General features: G+C 36.9%; 1 protein-coding gene across 1 annotated transcript; it reads left to right on the top strand.

Moving 5' to 3' along the window:
• The first annotated feature begins 1335 nt into the window (after window positions 1–1335).
• On the top strand, window positions 1336–12833 carry LOC133793695 (uncharacterized). The gene is made up of 19 exons (XM_062230994.1): window positions 1336–2782; window positions 2880–2990; window positions 3247–3437; window positions 3524–3734; window positions 3984–4224; window positions 4353–4503; window positions 4591–4876; window positions 5306–5351; window positions 5584–5900; window positions 6086–6309; window positions 6361–6961; window positions 7091–7386; window positions 9464–10715; window positions 10829–10945; window positions 11034–11233; window positions 11346–11556; window positions 11733–11970; window positions 12053–12203; window positions 12340–12833. Exons 1-19 carry the CDS (start codon window positions 1450–1452, stop codon window positions 12631–12633), a joined length of 6471 nt encoding a protein of 2156 aa, XP_062086978.1. The 5' UTR covers window positions 1336–1449; the 3' UTR covers window positions 12634–12833.
• The last annotated feature ends 4224 nt before the right edge of the window (window positions 12834–17057 follow it).

Consider the following 17057-nt stretch of genomic DNA (forward strand, 5'->3'; position numbering starts at 1 on the left):
GATTAAATAAATAAAAATTGTTTAAATAGTTGGTGTCTCACGTACGTATAGTACTAGCATGGAACACCAATTTTGACTTTAGGCCCAAAATTTAAGCCCGACTACTTCAGTATAATTAATAAATGAGAAATTTGTGGAAATAGACTCTTTTATAGTAAAAGAAAGATCATTTTATTATATTAATAAAAAAATGCCATTTTACCAAGGACTCCTTATTAAATGGAGGAAATTAATAAATAAATGAAAAAGAAGATAATTTTCAGTATTTGGATGTATGATCGATTGAGAGACTCATTCACATGTACTTGTTATGTAAGTAATAGACAATATATATATATATATATATAAACATAAGTTGATTACACTTGTATTATATAACTTTCACTGAGCAAATTTTTCCCAATTACTCTAAAATATTGGATTTCTTCGCTAAAAAAGTAAGTAGATAACATAAATTCTTAATTTCAATAATTATTTTGTTTATTCTAATAAAACATTCTAAATATTTAATAGAATATACTTTTAAAACTAATTAAAAATAAATATTTATTAATTATATTAATATAAATTAAAATAAATATTTATTAATTATATTAATATAAATTCAAATATAATAAGATATCATTATTATAATAATATATAACATATAATATATAATTCTAATTTATATAAAATTTTGCTAGAAGAAATATTTAGTAATTATATTAATATAAATTCACATGTTATAAAGTATTATTATTACAATAATATATAATACATAATAAATACATTATGTATACGTGTCGTGTGTACAAATAGTAGGATTGTGTAACTAAATAAGAAATTAGAATAATATTTATTTTATATCAAGAATAAACAAGTTTATTCTCCGATCATTGATGTAAGTTTCTTCTGATGTGTGATTTAAATAATAATATCATGAATATTTTGTATCTTAAATATGATAGTTTGTAATCTAAAATAAGATCGTATTATTTTTTTTTCAAAAAATCATAAACAATATCTTAAATTAATATATTTTTTAATAAATTTACATCATTTTTTATATATAATATTATTTTTTTTATTTAAAATTTATACGATAATCATACAAATTTAATAAAATTAATTAATAAATTTTCTAAATAAAACTAATCAAAAACATGCCTTTGTACTTAGTATATATATGAAAGTTCTAACTAATTTCTTTCTTTTTTTTTTTTTTTTTTGAAATGGAAAAGTTCTAACTACTTTGCTGAATGGTGTATATAAAATAAATGATGACAAGGGTAACGACTATAAAATAAGAAGATAATTAGCAGGAAATCGCAATGCTAGCTCAATTTAGCCTCTTCATTATTATTTTATAAAAGAAAAAAAAAGAAGATGATTCTTATTATGTAAGTATTTTCTGATCTAAAGATCATTAAGCCATCTTTGTCTCTACTTAAATTCTTTGTTTGTGCTCAAATGGGCGCAAAAGATAGAGATTCCATAGCTTTATTCTTTCGAGCACTATTCCACCTTGTTTCATTTAAATGCTGCTCCGCAATTTATAACATAACTTCATCCCAAGCTTTATCTCAGGGCCAAACTCTGGTCTCCTCCAACCAAGTTTTTGAGTTAGGCTTCTTTACTCCCAATAACACTGCAAACAAGTACGTGGGAATCTGGTATAAGCAAGTCTCACCCCGAAGAGTTGTATGGGTGGCAAACAGAGACAGCCCCATTACAGTTGCAGACTCTCCACCAAGTCTAACCATTGGCAGCAATGGAAATCTTGAGCTCTTGGATAGAAACCGCAACTCTGTTTGGTCTACCAATGTCAAAGTCCGATCCAATAGTAGTTCAATGGCAATTCTTTCCGATTACGGAAATTTAATTCTCAAAGATGATACACAGCACTTATGGGAGAGCTTTAAGCATCCCGGGGACACATTCATACCAGGCGGAGAGATGGGTTTTAATGTCAAAACGGGGGAGAATTTTTTCTTTACTTCATGGAAAAGCAACAATGACCCTTCAGTTGGAAAATTCACTACGGAAATTTCAAAAGAAAAACCACCAGAAGCTATAATTTGGATGAACGGATCAAAGGCAAAACCACACTGGAGAAGTGGCCCCTGGGCTAAAGGCAAGTTCGTTGGTATACCAGAGATGAATACCTTGTATCGAAGTTCATTCAATCTAGTCGAAGAAACAGAACAAGGAACGACAAGTTTTCTATTTAATTGGGACTACAACAACTCTACACTCCTAAATATGTTGCTCACTTCTGAAGGTGTTCTAAAAGTTGTTAGGAAAACAACAGATCAAGGCAGTGGCTGGTATACAGACTGGGAGGCACCAAAGACTCAGTGCGATGTATATGGAGTCTGTGGACCTTTTGGGGTATGCAACGACTTTGAATCTCCGGTTTGTAAGTGTATGAAAGGTTTTGGACCAAAATCGCTCGAAGAGTGGAGCAAAGGAAACTGGACTAGAGGGTGCGAGAGACGCAGCCAATTACTTTGCGACAAAAATACTAGTGGCCTAGCTCATTCGCGGCGAGGTAAAAAAGATGGATTTTGGAAGATAGGCAGTGTGAAACTACCCCACTTTTACGAATATGTGGAGCCAGTAGAGCTTGATTTTGCTGATACGGAGAGCTGTCAAAAATGGTGTCTGAATAATTGTTCTTGCATAGCTTATTCATATTTGGATAATATAGGATGCTTGGTCTGGTCTCAAGACCTTATTGATATCGAGTGGTTTTCATACGGTGGTGAAGACCTTTTCCTTCGCCTTGCTCACTCAGAACTAGGTGAGAACACTGTTGTTACCTTGGAAAATTCTACAATTTGAACTGTTTTTTTTTTTCTCTGACTTTGCTGATTTGAATGTGTTAATTAATTGTTCAGTTGGAGGAGATAAAGTTAAGAAGATAATCATCAGCCTTGCAGTTCTTTCTAGTGTTGGGACTATAGTTGTTATAGTACTATGTTTGCAAAGATGGAAAGCTAGGAAAGAGGGTAAGAAAAAAGTTTCAGATTGAAAGAATTTTTCATTGCATCTCTCTCAACACAATCACTTCATGATAATCACTTTATAGTACCATGTTCTTTATGCTGAAATACTCACGCTACTTGAGTATGCATATGCATATTCGTTGCCAATTTTCTTTCAAATCCAGTTAATAAAATGGATAATGACATAATTTAGTTGATTTCTAGGTAGTCTTAAAACCAAGTATGATTACTGACACAAAAGATAAATTTAAAAAACCAGGGAACAATAAGAAGATCACGGAGCACACTGATTTGATACAGTTAAGTGACAGTTTAAAAGATGTTCAATTCTCAAAACAACATGAACCCTCCGACCTTCCTAGTTTTGACTTCGGGACCATTTTACATGTGACAAACAACTTCAGTTCAACAAACAAGCTTGGGCAAGGAGGATTTGGTTCTGTTTATAAGGTTGTTGCAGTTTTTCTTTAGTATAAACTAATGAATATTCACTACTAAAATATCCATTCACTCACAAATTTGAGTTCTATATTCAGGGGAAATTGCAGGATGGGAAGGAAATAGCAGTAAAAAGACTTTCTAGTAGCTCAGGGCAAGGCACAGAAGAGTTCAAGAATGAGTTGATATTGATCTCAAAACTTCAACACAGAAATCTTGTTAGGCTTTTGGGTTGCTGCATTGAGAAAGAAGAGAGATTACTAGTTTATGAGTTAATGCCCAACAAAAGTTTGGACAATTACATATTTGGTATTGGTTTTACTAAAAGCACAATTTCGTCCTATACTTGCTATTCTGACCAATATTGGAATTTTTCTTTGAAAGTTTTCAAAGGGAACTTTTTTATTGTTTTTTTTTTTAAAAAAAAAAGAGGTATTAAAACTGGTTTTATTTTTCAAACTAATTTACAAAACGAAAGATATATACAATTTACTGTATATAGCACATGCAGTACAACTAGAAAATTAACCTCACAGTCTTACTGGGTGCATGAACTAGATCCAAGAGGTAGAGAACAGCTGAATTGGGATGCACGAATGAACATCATACTTGGAGTTGCTAGAGGTCTTTTATATCTCCATCGTGACTCTTCTTTAAGAGTGATACATAGAGATTTAAAGGCCAGCAACATTCTTTTGGATGAGAAGATGAACCCTAAAATATCAGATTTCGGATTGGCTCGCATTTTCCAAGAAACAATAGATCTGGCAAACAGTACCCAAAGGGTTGTTGGAACTTTGTAAGCATTTCATTCTTATGAAGCATGTGTTCACTTTAATGTGAATTAATTTTTAGTGTTAATAAACAACTATGGTTGTGAGTTATGACTAACAAGCACTAATGGTTTGATGTTGCAATTAAGTACAGAGGCTACATGTCTCCTGAATATGCCATGGGTGGAGTGTTTTCAGAAAAATCAGATGTTTTTAGCTTTGGTGTCTTGATCTTAGAGATAGTGAGCGGCAAGAAGAACTCTAACTTCCATTATTATGAACAGAACCTTAGCCTTGTTGCTTACGTGAGTTCGGATTATATTTCTCTCTTTGACTTAATGCATACTCATTTATATGTTTAATTCCATTATGAATGATATGAATTCCTGCAGGCATGGCAATTATGGAGTGAAGGCAGAGGAGTAGAGTTTGTAGATGATGCAATGGGCGGCTCATATGTTGAATTAGAAGCAATAAGATGCATACATGTTGGGCTGTTATGCGTACAAGATCACACCACAGATAGACCAAGCATGGCAGATGTAGTTTTAATGCTTGGCAATGAAACAAATCGTCCCCAACCCATTCGGCCTATCTTTACTTTTCACAACTCTCCCAGTTCGCAAAAGCCTACTACAAGCTCTGTCAATGATGCCACGGTCTCAATGATGGAAGGGCGTTAAGACTTTTTTTCTTTTTTTTTTTTGTAGAAATGAGACTTTTGGTACTCGTTCCCTTCATGGTACTCTGTAATGGTACAACTTTTGCCTACCTTATTTTCAAGTAATTGTTTCACCTTATCAATGTTTCTCCAAGATGATGTTTACTTTTTTTATAGCCTTTACCAATAATTATTTTGAAGTTAATGAATGGTAGGGATGGTAGGGATTCTTCACGAAAACCCTTCTATCTATGCAACATCTTAATGTTAGAGTTATTATTTGAAGGTATTTTAGTATTTTTTTAATTATTGTTATTTTATATCTTTTGTCTTATATAAAAGGCTTGGGCTTATTAGTTTTGTAACCTAGAATAATTTTATCTCTATTTTGCAATACACTCTAGCCTCATTTTTCTCTCTTCATCTTTTTGCTATCTTCATTTTAGTTTTATGGATTGTGTCTTTGCATAATTATCATGGTATCAGAGAAGGGTTTATGGAATTGAATTTCTTAAGTGTAACCATAGCTTTTGCGGATCGAGAAAACTAGGTGAGTTAGTTAGGGGGTTGCAGGGGGGGCAGCGCGCCACCTGCCCGGGGTTCGGGGCGGAGGCCTGAATTTTTTTTTTGGCGGCTTGGGTCTTCTTCGTATTGCAGCAAACTAGGTCGGAGCATCTTTGCAGTAACTTGGTATGTGATTTTCGTGTTCGTTCTGAAATTTTAGGGTTTCGTCAGATTGCAGAATTTGGGAGCTTTTGTCTGAGATAGCATTTGGAAATTTGTTTTTTGTTTCTGAAATGGCAAGTAATAGAGATGATTCCCTTCAATCCATTAGTGTGAGGTTAGATGGAAATAATTATTCTTATTGGAACTATGTGATGAAAAAAAATTTGAAAGGGAAAAAGATGTGGGGTTATGTTTCTGGAACTTTAGTTAAACCAACAAATGACAAAGCGGATTATGCAACTTTGCTAGATAATTGGGAAGTGGATAATTCAAAAATTATTACTTGGATAAACAACTCTATAGAACACTCCATAGGTACCCAACTAGCCAAGTATGAAACAGCGAAGGAAGTTTGGGACCATCTTGCAAGGCTGTATACTCAGTCTAACTTTGCAAAGCAATATCAATTAAAATAAGATATTAGAGCTCTTGAACAGAAAGATATGAGTATTCAGTTATGACAGATCTATAGGATCAATTGGCCCTTACTAAATCTGCAGAGTTAGGAGCTTTCGCACCACATATTGCTCATAGGGAGGAGCAACGATTGGTTCAATTTTTTATGGCACTTCGTGATGACTTTGAGGGACTCCGTGGCTCTATTTTGCATCGTTCTCCACTTCCTTCGGTTGATTCAGTAGTCAGTGAACTGTTGGCAGATGAAATTCGTCTTAAGTCTCAAGCAAGAAAAGGCATCCTCCCAGCACCTAGTCCCTCTGTTTTGGTAGTTCCTCCTTGACACTTTACTCACCATGAGAATAAACCTCACACAAAGGTTGGAGTTGATGAATGTAGCTTCTGCAAACAAAAAGGTCACTGGAAGGCTCAGTGTCCTAAATTAGTAAATCGTGCACCTTCGCAACAAAGACATCAACTCATACCTCAATTCGGTAATCAACCGCCTCATTATGGTAGCCAACCACAGTTTGGCAACCACTCACAACCTCGACCATACCGTCCTTCGCAATTTAATGTTGCTGCTACTGTACCTCCATCTGACTTGTATGATTTTGGGGCCTCATCTTCTAATCCTGCTCTTTCTGCCCTCTCAGAACAGTTTAAGAAGTTTCTAACCATGCAGCCACATGCCATGTCCGCCTCTTCTTCGATAGGTCAGCCCCCTACTAGCACTTCAGGTATGACATCCTCTACATGGATTTTAGATTCTAGAGCCTCGCACCATATGTCTCCACATTCGAAATCTTTTGTTTCTTTGTGTCCTGCATCATCTGTGCCTGTCATGACTGCTGATGGTACTCCTATGTCATTAGCAGGTGTTGGTTCTGTTGTCAGTCATCATTTATCACTTCCTAATGTTTACCATATTCCTAAGCTTTCACTAAACCTTGTATCTGTTGGTCAATTGTGTGATTCTGGTTACTCAGTGTCTTTTTCTTCTACCTCTTGTCACGTGCAAGATCAGTAGTCTTAGAAGCTGATTGGGACCGGCCGTAGGCGGGGGGGTTTATATGTTTTGGATGAGATGAAATTACCAGTATTTACAGCTCCTAGTGTTGATCTGTCTTCCTTTCGTTTGTCTCCATCATCATCTAGTTTTTATTTATGGCACTCTCGCCTTGGTCATGTTTCAACTTCCCGTTTAAGATTCTTAGCTTCTACAAGAACCTTAGGAGATTTGCAAGTTTATGATATTTCTGATTGTAGTGGTTATAAACTTGCAAAATTTTCTGCTTTACCTTTCAGTAAAAGTACTTCATGTTCTGTTGCACCTTTTGACTTAGTTCATTCTGATGTGTGGGGACCCTCTCTTATTGCTACAAAAGGAGGGTCTAGATATTATGTCTCTTTTTTTTATGATCACACTCGATTTTTTTGGGTTTTTCTAATGAAATGTCGTTCTGATTTCTATGATATTTATGATCGTTTTCGAGCTTATGTAGTTCCGTCAGGACAGATCAAATTAGGTGGGGGCCTTTCGACCCTGCCAACCTGCAGGTCCCGTGCCTGGCGGTCTGGACGAGGCGCAGGACGGTTATTGGGGGCGAGCTGATGCTGTGAGCCCCCCCCGGACCTCCTTCTGGAATTTCCCCGAGCTCTCCTGGGCGCACTCGAGGCTGGTTGGGAGCTAGGAGTTGATGTTCTGACCGAACGGCTGTACTGCTGTTGTTCGGCTCTAGGCATCCCTTCGAAGTTTGCTTCTCGACGGTGCGACGAGGGAGTGGAGTTGGCTGTAGGAAGTCTGTCCGAGCGGCTATGCCTGGACCGATTACCCCGGCGAGACTTAGGAGCCTCGCCTTGCCTCTCTCCGACGTTAACGTCGGTTGTGAGAGGGGGTAGTCGGGCCAGCACATCCTTGATCTGCTGATTGGCTATTGCTAGCTGGCTCCTCAACTGAGCATTCTCCATCTCCACCGCAGTGTAATAGCATGGGTTCGGATTAGGTGGCCGGGGCACCGAACTTCCAGTGTCGTCTTGGCCCGCCGGCTATTTGTCGAGCCGCTGTTGAACTTCAGGAATTTGCTCACGAGGAATGGCAGTATGATGAGCCTCCTGCCCATCATGCTGTTTCGTCTCGTTACCATGCCTGGATCGAGTAGTCACCATAGTTGGATGCTTGTGACAACACTAATCGAACTTGCTCTCAATGAAAGCACCAAACTGTTGACGCGGTTCTTCGCCAACAGGTAATTAAGAAAAAGAAGAGAAAGGGATTAGTGCTTAGGTTGAACCGAAATAGATAAATGATCTTAGAGAATGAAATGGTGACTCAGAACACGTTTTTTAAGTGGTTCAAAGGTTAAAATCATTCTACTCCACTAATCAGTATTATTGCTATATACTGGGTATTTGATTACAGGGTATTTCTTACAATCGAGAATCCAACCCCTTACAATTCCCAGGGTCCCCATATATATAGGGGAAGGCACCTGGGAGTTAGTAAGAAGGTCATCCCGTGACCTTCTTACCTATCATGTCAACTCTGTGACATTCATGATTAATTCCTAAATCTAACACATAAGTGTGGTCAAATCGATAGGTAAGGGGATAATGGGCCGCACGGCCCAAACCAGTCGTGGATGTCTGAATATGCACTTTCCTGCTGCGTGTCCGAGAAGTCAGGAATATATCAGACACGTGATGTCTGATATATGCACGTTTATCTTGCGTGACTGACTTTATAAGAAGTCATAACCTCCAGTTCCAGCTCGTACCACGAGTTGGATGCTTCCCTCGACCTGTGGTCCTCAGAGCCCAGGCTCAGTCCTTAAGCAATCTAGGTGAACCCTTAAGTTATCTCGAGCTAAGGAGGTAGGACCTTACGATGGCAGCTCCGGTCTTGGCGATGTTCACGTGGTAGTCATGATTGGGCTGTATCTCAGCTCGCTAATCAGCTCGTGGGAAAATCAGGGCGTACACAAATTATATGTGATTTTTTTTCTTATAATTTCATGAAAGTATTGCTCTTATAATATTTATCAATTTTCCATATCAAATCTAAGAATTCCTAAAAGACCACAATTATAAAAATGCCAAGTGGAAAGGAATTTTGAAGCAGTGCAGGATGACTTGGTTTGTTTTGTTCGTCACTAGTGTAACAAAGTCTAGCGTCTCAATCCCATGCATAAAAAAAAATAACAGCACCAAATGATGACAGATATGATAAGGAACGGAACAGGTATTGAAAATTTCAACCACAGAAGAAATTTAAATAGATTATGCCTTATGGACTTGGTTTTAAAGTAAAAGTCTTAAAAACTCTGTTTTTAAACATTAATTCACAACTTACTTTTCTAGTACTTGATAGATCTCATACACTCTTTCTGTTCTTGAGAGGCCATATGGAAGCGAACAATAAAGACCAGATTGGTCTAGTTTTTCGTATATTATTCTTACTCTTCTACTCGATTCCATTACAGTTTTCCTATGCAATTTCTAACATAACTCAATCAGACTCATTATCTCAAAGACAAACTCTAATATCCCCCAGCCAAAAATTCGAGTTAGGATTTTTCAGTCCTAGTGATAAGTCTAGAAATCAATATGTGGGCATGTGGTACAAGGGAATCTCTCCAGTTAGAGTTGTATGGGTGGCTAACAGAGAGAATCCGCTCGCAGCTTCAGACACTTCTGCAACTCTAAACATTGCCAGTAATGGAAACTTAGAGCTTTTGGATGGAAAACTCAACTCTGTCTGGTCAACCAATGTTGTCGTCCCTTCAAATGGTAGTTCTGTTGCTCTTCTCTTAGATAATGGAAACTTGGTCCTCAGAGATGGCATATCCGGAGAAAAGCTTTGGGAGAGCTTAAAACATCCCGGGAATACATTCTTACCTGGATCAGTGCTGGGCTTTAATGTTAAAACAGGAGAGAATTTTGGCTTGACCTCGTGGAGAAGTGACAGTGATCCATCACTTGGGAATTACTCTTATAAAGTTGTCCAACAGGCTCCACCCCAAACCTTCATCTTGATTAATGGATCAACTCCCTACTGGAGAAGTGGACCTTGGGATAAATCCAAGTTCGTTGGTTCACCTGACATGGATTCATCATACAAAAGTGACTGTCATCTCGTGGAAGATCTTGATATGGGAACAACTTATTTGCATTTTGTGGACCGATACAATGGCTCAGCTGTCTTGAAGATTTTCCTTTCATCGCATGGTGTGTTGACATCTGTAGTGAAACAGAGTGGAAGCAATGTTTGGGAAACTACATGGCAAATACCAGAAAATGGCTGTGGCGTTTATGGGGTTTGTGGACCTTTTGGGGTATGCAAAATATCAGAATCTCCTATTTGCAAGTGTTTGAAAGGATTTGAACCAAAATCATACGAGGAGTGGAGCCAGGGAAACTGGGCAGGAGGGTGTGTGAGGCGTAGTAAATTACTATGCCATCAAAACGCAACCTCTTCATTGTCACAAGGAGGAAAAACTGACGTTTTTGTTAAGATGGGAATGACAAAACTGCCAGATTTTTATGAATATTTGGACGTTGAGGGTGTTGATGATTGCCGACTATGGTGCCTGAATAATTGTTCTTGCTTAGCTTATGCCTATGCTAACGGAATAGGGTGTTTGATTTGGTCGACTAAAAGTCCTCTGCTTGATATTCAGGAGTTTTCCTCTGGTGGACAAGATTTTTTTCTTCGCCTTGCAAATGCAGAACTTGGTGAGAATGTAGATAAATTTACAAAATTAATTCTTCAGTAAAAATGTGTGTATTTCTTTTTCTTTTCTCATACTTATCTACTTTGTTTATGATCTTTTAAATTTTCTTTTCAGATGAAGGACAGATAAGTAAGAAGAAACTTATTAGCCTTGCAACTATTTCTGCTGGTGCAATATTGTTGTGCATCATAGTACTAATTTATTTTTGGAGAAGGAGAGCTAATAAAAATGGTAATTATAACGAGAATACTGCCTTACACTTCCACCAATTTCAATTGTTCTCATATCTAGGATTGATTTCTGACTTGAAAATACACAGTAAACAAAAGTAAGGTGACCACAAATCACTTGATCAGTATGGTTAAGCCCCCAGACAGTCCAAGAAACGTTCTTCAATTTTCGACTCAGCTGCAAGAACCCCAGCTCCCTTTTTTTGACTTTAGTAGCATTTTTGCTGCTACCAACCACTTCAGCATATCAAACAAACTCGGGGAAGGAGGATTTGGCCCTGTATATAAGGTCATTACTTGCCTCTTAATTTTATAATGAGATAAACAAATGCATTTTTGCAATTAATCATTTTAGTGAAAAACATGATTGATGGACAGAATAGTATATGAAAAAATTGTAGGGAAAATTACAAGATGGACGGGAAATCGCAGTGAAAAGACTCTCAAGTAGCTCAGGACAAGGAATTGAAGAGTTCAAGAATGAAACCATACTAATCTCAAAGCTCCAACACCGAAACCTTGTTCGGCTCATGGGTTGCTGCATTGAGAATGAGGAGAAATTGCTAATCTATGAGTTCATGCCCAACAAGAGTTTGGATACTTTTATTTTTGGTTTGTTTTTCTTAGCCAAATGTCTCTTGTTCTATAATACACTGCTAAATCTCACTAAACTTTTCTCCTCCTATAAAGCTCTAGTAGAATTTTTGATGAAATGAAGCAGATTAGCATTCACTCTCAAAATATACATCACTACAATGGATTTTGATTTAGTTGGTTATTATCATCAGATGCAAGAAAAAGAGAACAACTTCAGTGGGGTGCACGCTTTAACATCATTCATTGTGTTGCTCGAGGTCTCGTATATCTCCATCGCGATTCTTTTTTAAGGATAATACACCGTGATCTGAAAGTCAGCAATATTCTCTTGGATGAGGATATGAACCCAAAAATATCAGATTTTGGACTCGCACGCATTTTCCAAGGACGGTTAGATGAAGCAAATACTCTCAGGGTTGTCGGAACATTGTAAGTAATACAAGAAATTTTTTAGTTTAGTACAACTTTTAATGAATCGTGATTAATATATTTTTGTTTTAATCAAGTGCAGAGGGTATATGTCTCCAGAATATGCTATGAGTGGTGTATTTTCTGAAAAATCTGATGTCTTCAGCTTTGGTATCTTGATATTGGAAATAATTAGTGGTAGAAGGAACACAAGCTTCTATTATGATGAGCACCACCTAAGCCTTGTTTCTTATGTGAGTTCATTCTTTTTTCCCCATTAAATCTTCAAAATATATGACACACACACACACACATATAATATATATATATATATATATATTATCCTTATGAAGATAAATATAAAATATACATCTATATATATGTGTATAGGCATGGCAATTATGGAGTGAATGCAGGGCAATGGAATTGGTAGATGAAGCAATATTGGGAGACTTATGTAGTTCATCAGAAGTAATGAGATGCATACATGTTGGGCTTTTGTGCGTACAGGACCATGCCGAAGATAGACCCACCATGCCAGAAGTAGTTTTTATGCTAAGTAATGAAACTCATTGTCCCAACCCCAAACAACCTGTCTTAACTGTTCGAAGCTCACAAAGACAGCAAATGCTTAGTACATGCTCTGTGGATGAAGCTACCATCTCCATAGTTGAAGGGCGTTAAAGTCAGTTATGTCACTAATTAAGATAACCTTCACAGACAGACTATATCGCTGTGCTTGTGGCCGATCCAAAAGATCGTTGGTTAAAGTTGTGCTACTTTTATCAATACACTTTTGCCAACACTATAAATATGTACATGTAAAAGTTTCATCCGTAGTGCCACTGTATTTCTATTATTTTCTAAATAATTCGAATTATCTATACACTGCCTAATTAATTCCAGGTTTCTTTTACTATGTGGTATAGTTCCTATAAATGATTAGCAACAGAAAGTCAGTTATGTCATATTAGTTTCCAGTTTTAACTAACTAATCCATCTCAGCTGAAAATATCTTTCAAGGCCACTCGTATTCAGCTGCCTATATATACTGCTTCACTCTCCTCATTTGATACTGATAATGTTAATTTTTAGTTCTTGCTGTTTGTTGTCAAAAATTATGCATCTTGTTTTGTCTAGGTTTCGATCTGTCTTATCTCAATATTAAAGGGTTAACATTGTTTTGACAGGTTAGTTGTTACTTAAAATAATAATGATCTTTTCCAGCTGGCAGTCCACAAGTGACAAGCTGTTGTCACTTGATTATGTCATTTCTATATATAGATCATTGTGCTAAACAGAGGAACTAACTCTTGGAGAAAAAAACCCTAGATATTGTAGATCTTGTTTCTTGGACTTTTCTTTGTGGTGCAGAGATAAGTGTGGAGAAGAAGCTGGTGATCTACTTGGGCTTTTGAAGAGGAGCAGCTAAAGCTTGGTACAGACATTTACTGAAGGGAGTTCAGTCGATTCTTTGAAGGGAGTTCAAAGAAAGTTCTCTGTCAAGTTTTTGCTGTAGATCTTGATTGGTTACTAATTAGTGTACATAGATTGATTGGACTGTGCATTCAATCTATATTCTGTATTTCTGTTTGTAAGTTGTTTTTATAAACTTTGTTTGAAAGATTTCAGATCTATAATAAATCTTCTTGAAAGATTACAAGTGTTTCATGTTTGATCAATAATTGAGTTCATTGAGTATAAGGTTCTTTAATTACTGTAAGTAATTTGAAATAATCATTAGAGTAGCAAACCCACTTTCGAATTGGTATCAGAGCATGGTTACTAAAGATCGATCTCTATCTGTTTGATATTTTTTCTTTGGGTTTATTTGCTTTAGTGATTTTTCTGTAAATCTGTTTTCTGGGAAATTCATGTTTTGTCTGTTCTTTTTCGTGTTGTATCTGCTTATCTTGTGTGCAGGTGAAAATGGATATGTTCAGAGAAGGGGGATCTACTTCTAGACCTCCAATGTTAGAAGGGTCCAATTATCCCTATTGGAAAACCAAGATGAGGGCTTTTCTGAAAGCTGTGGACGAAAGAGTCTGGATGGCAGTGGTGGATGGATGAAAAGCTCCAAGTATTACTGAAAATCGGGTAGAAATTGTTAAACCGATGAGTGAATGGTCTGAAACTGAGATTGAGAAGGCAAATTTCAACTCCAAAGCTCTTCATGCTATCTTCAATGCAGTCTCTACAAATCAGATGAAAGTCATAGCCAACTGTGAAATTGCTAAAGAGGCTTGGGAAAAACTGAAGACAAAGAATGAAGGGACTCAAGCTGTCAAGAAAGCAAGATTAAGGGCTCTAGCTACTCAGTTTGAAAACTTAAATATGGAGGAGGGAGAGACTGTTGCAGAGTTTCATGCCAAATTATGTGACATTTCAAATGAGTCGTATGCCCTTGGAAAGACTTACTCAAACACGAAACTTGTCAGAAAGGTTCTAGCTGTCTTGCCAAGAGCTTTTAAAGCAAAAGTTACCTCCATTGAAGAGGTACATGATGTTGAAGAACTGGATCTTGATGAGCTGATAGGTTCTTTACAAAACTATGAGATGACTTTATAACGATGGGGCAAAGAGAAACATGAAAAAGAGAAGGATAAGGGCAGCATCAGTCTTGCTTTCGTACACAAATAGGAGGTAGAGAAAGGTGATATGCTAGACGGCTTGACTGAAGATAAAGTGGCATTTCTTACGAAAAACTACGCCAAGTTCTTGAAAATAAATATGAGGAGAGGAAATCTTGGTGGGAAAGAAAATGGTCCCAAAAAGATTATGCCATTTAATCAAAGATCTGTGACTTCACAGGAAAGGAAAAATAGAGAAATTCGGTGTCGTGAATGTGATGGTTTTGGTCACATTCAAGCTGAATGTGCCAATACTCTAAAGAAGAAAAAGGCTATGACAGTAACATGGAGTGACAGTGATGAAGAGAAAGAAGAATCTTGCAGTGAATATTCAGATCAAGATAAATGCGTGGTTGCATTTATGGCCTCATCAAATCGTAAGGATGAAAGTGAGAATGATGAGTCTGGAGAATCTGATGTGGAAAGTCTGGATCAACAATCTGCTTATGAACAAATGTATGATCAATGGGTGACTATGATCAAGAAGGTAAAGCAGGTTGAAGGAAGAAATCAAGAATTAATTCTGATTAATAAAAATCTTGAGGGAAAAGTCAAAAGATTGCTAAGGGAGATTGATGATAAGAATGTGCAGTTGCAGGCCTTACGAGTTGAAGCTTTGAAAGTTAAAAAACCTCGTGATGATTCAGGAGCAGAGGGGTATCGAACCAAGGTAAGACTTCTAAATAAATGTGGAAAGGAGATTCTGATTGATGATCTATTTTCTTCCAAAAGTCATCAGTCAAATGCAGTTTTATCTACAAATTTTCAGACTCAAGAAGATGAATCCTGGAGCAGGCCAAGTATGCAAAAAAATTTCACTAGTGGAAGATTTGTTCCAGTCTGTCACTTCTACAACAAACGTGGTCATATACGCCCAAAGTGCTTCAAGTTACAGAACTATCTCCAAAAGTTATTCGAGAGAAATGAGGGATTGAAGTCTTCAGAGAAGATTGTTCATGTTCCTTTTGACATTTTTCCTAACACAAGTTCTGAGGATACAAAAGTTTGTGTGGCTCATATATCTCTATCTGCATTTAAGGATGACCAGTGGTATTTTGATAGCGGTTGTTCACGACACATAACTGGAAACCGGCACCTATTGATCAACTACCAAGATAAGATAGAAGGAGTTGTTACGTTTGGTGATGAGAACAAGGGTGCTATCAAAGGAAAATGGGAACTTCTTCTGAAGAATGTTCCATCTTTGAAGGATGTTCTATACATTGAGGGGCTGAAAGCAAACTTGATCAGTATAAGTCAGCTGTGTGATTCGGGTTATTTGGTGAATTTTTCTAACAGTTGTTGTTCTGTTGTTTCGTCAGATGGAAGTACAGTCGTAACAGGCAAAAGATCAATTGACAATTGCTATAAGCTAGACAGTGAAGTTCTGTGTAATAGAACTGTTCTGGAAAAATTAGATTTGTGGCATCATAGAATGGGTCATCTAAACTACAGAGATCTTCATAAACTGATCAAGCTCAAGGCACCCAGAGCTTGGTATGAGAGGTTAACCTCTTTTCTTCTCAGCAATGGTTTTGTCAGGGGAAATGCAGATCAAACTTTGTTTATCAGACATTTGCATCCAGGTATATTTGTAGCTCAAATTTATGTAGATGATATCATTTTCGGATCTACTTGCCCTGGTGCTATAAATCATTTTGTTGAGTTAATGCAGTCCGAATTTGAGATGAGCATGATAGGTGATCTTTCATTTTTCCTAGGATTACAGATCAAACAGTTATCCACTGGAATCTTTATTTCCCAGTCGAAATATACTCTTAACATGTTAAAAAAATTTGGTCTAGATCATTCTAAGCATGCTAGAACTCCTATAGGCACAGCCTCTAAGCTTACTAAAGACATGTCAGGCAAACCTGTAGATCCAACACTTTTTCGTAGTATGATAGGGAGTCTTCTTTATTTGACCGCTAGTAGACCTGACATTTGTTTTAGTGTTGGTTTGTGTGCTAGATATCAGTCCACTCCCACTGAGTCTCATCTTACAGCTGTTAAGAGAATAATGAAATATATGGTTGGTACTGTTGAATTTGGTCTGTGGTACACAAATGATTCCAATATGTCATTAGTAGGATATAGTGTCTCAAATTGGGCTGGAAATTTAGATGATCGAAAGAGTACATCTGGAGGGTGTTTTTATCTGGGAAACAACCTTGTATCTTGGCACAGCAAGAAACACAACTCTATTTCTCTTTCCACTACTGAAGCCGAATATATTGCAGCAGGCAGCTGTTGCACTAAATTACTCTGGATGAATAAGATGCTTGCTGATTATGGTTACCCTCAAAACTCTTTACTCATGTATTGTGATAATACTAGTGCCATTAATATTTCAAAAAATCCTGTGCAGCATTCTAGGACTAAACATATTGACATTCGGTATCATTTTATTCGAGAATTGGTAGAATCAAAATCAGTTGTGATATCTCATGTGTCTTCTGAAGCACAATATGCTGATTT

This window comes from Humulus lupulus, chromosome 8 (genome assembly GCF_963169125.1).
Source record: "Humulus lupulus chromosome 8, drHumLupu1.1, whole genome shotgun sequence".
Lineage (NCBI taxonomy): Eukaryota > Viridiplantae > Streptophyta > Magnoliopsida > Rosales > Cannabaceae > Humulus > Humulus lupulus.

Excerpts from the sequence above, each read along its gene's own strand:
- LOC133793695 (XM_062230994.1), top strand. The coding sequence starts at position 1,450 with ATGGGCGCAAAAGATAGAGATTCCATAGCTTTATTCTTTCGAGCACTA. Across the intron at positions 4,225-4,352 it reads CAAAGGGTTGTTGGAACTTT|AGGCTACATGTCTCCTGAAT; the intron begins GTAAGCATTTCA and ends AATTAAGTACAG. Across the intron at positions 6,962-7,090 it reads TGGTCAATTGTGTGATTCTG|CTCCTAGTGTTGATCTGTCT; the intron begins GTTACTCAGTGT and ends CAGTATTTACAG.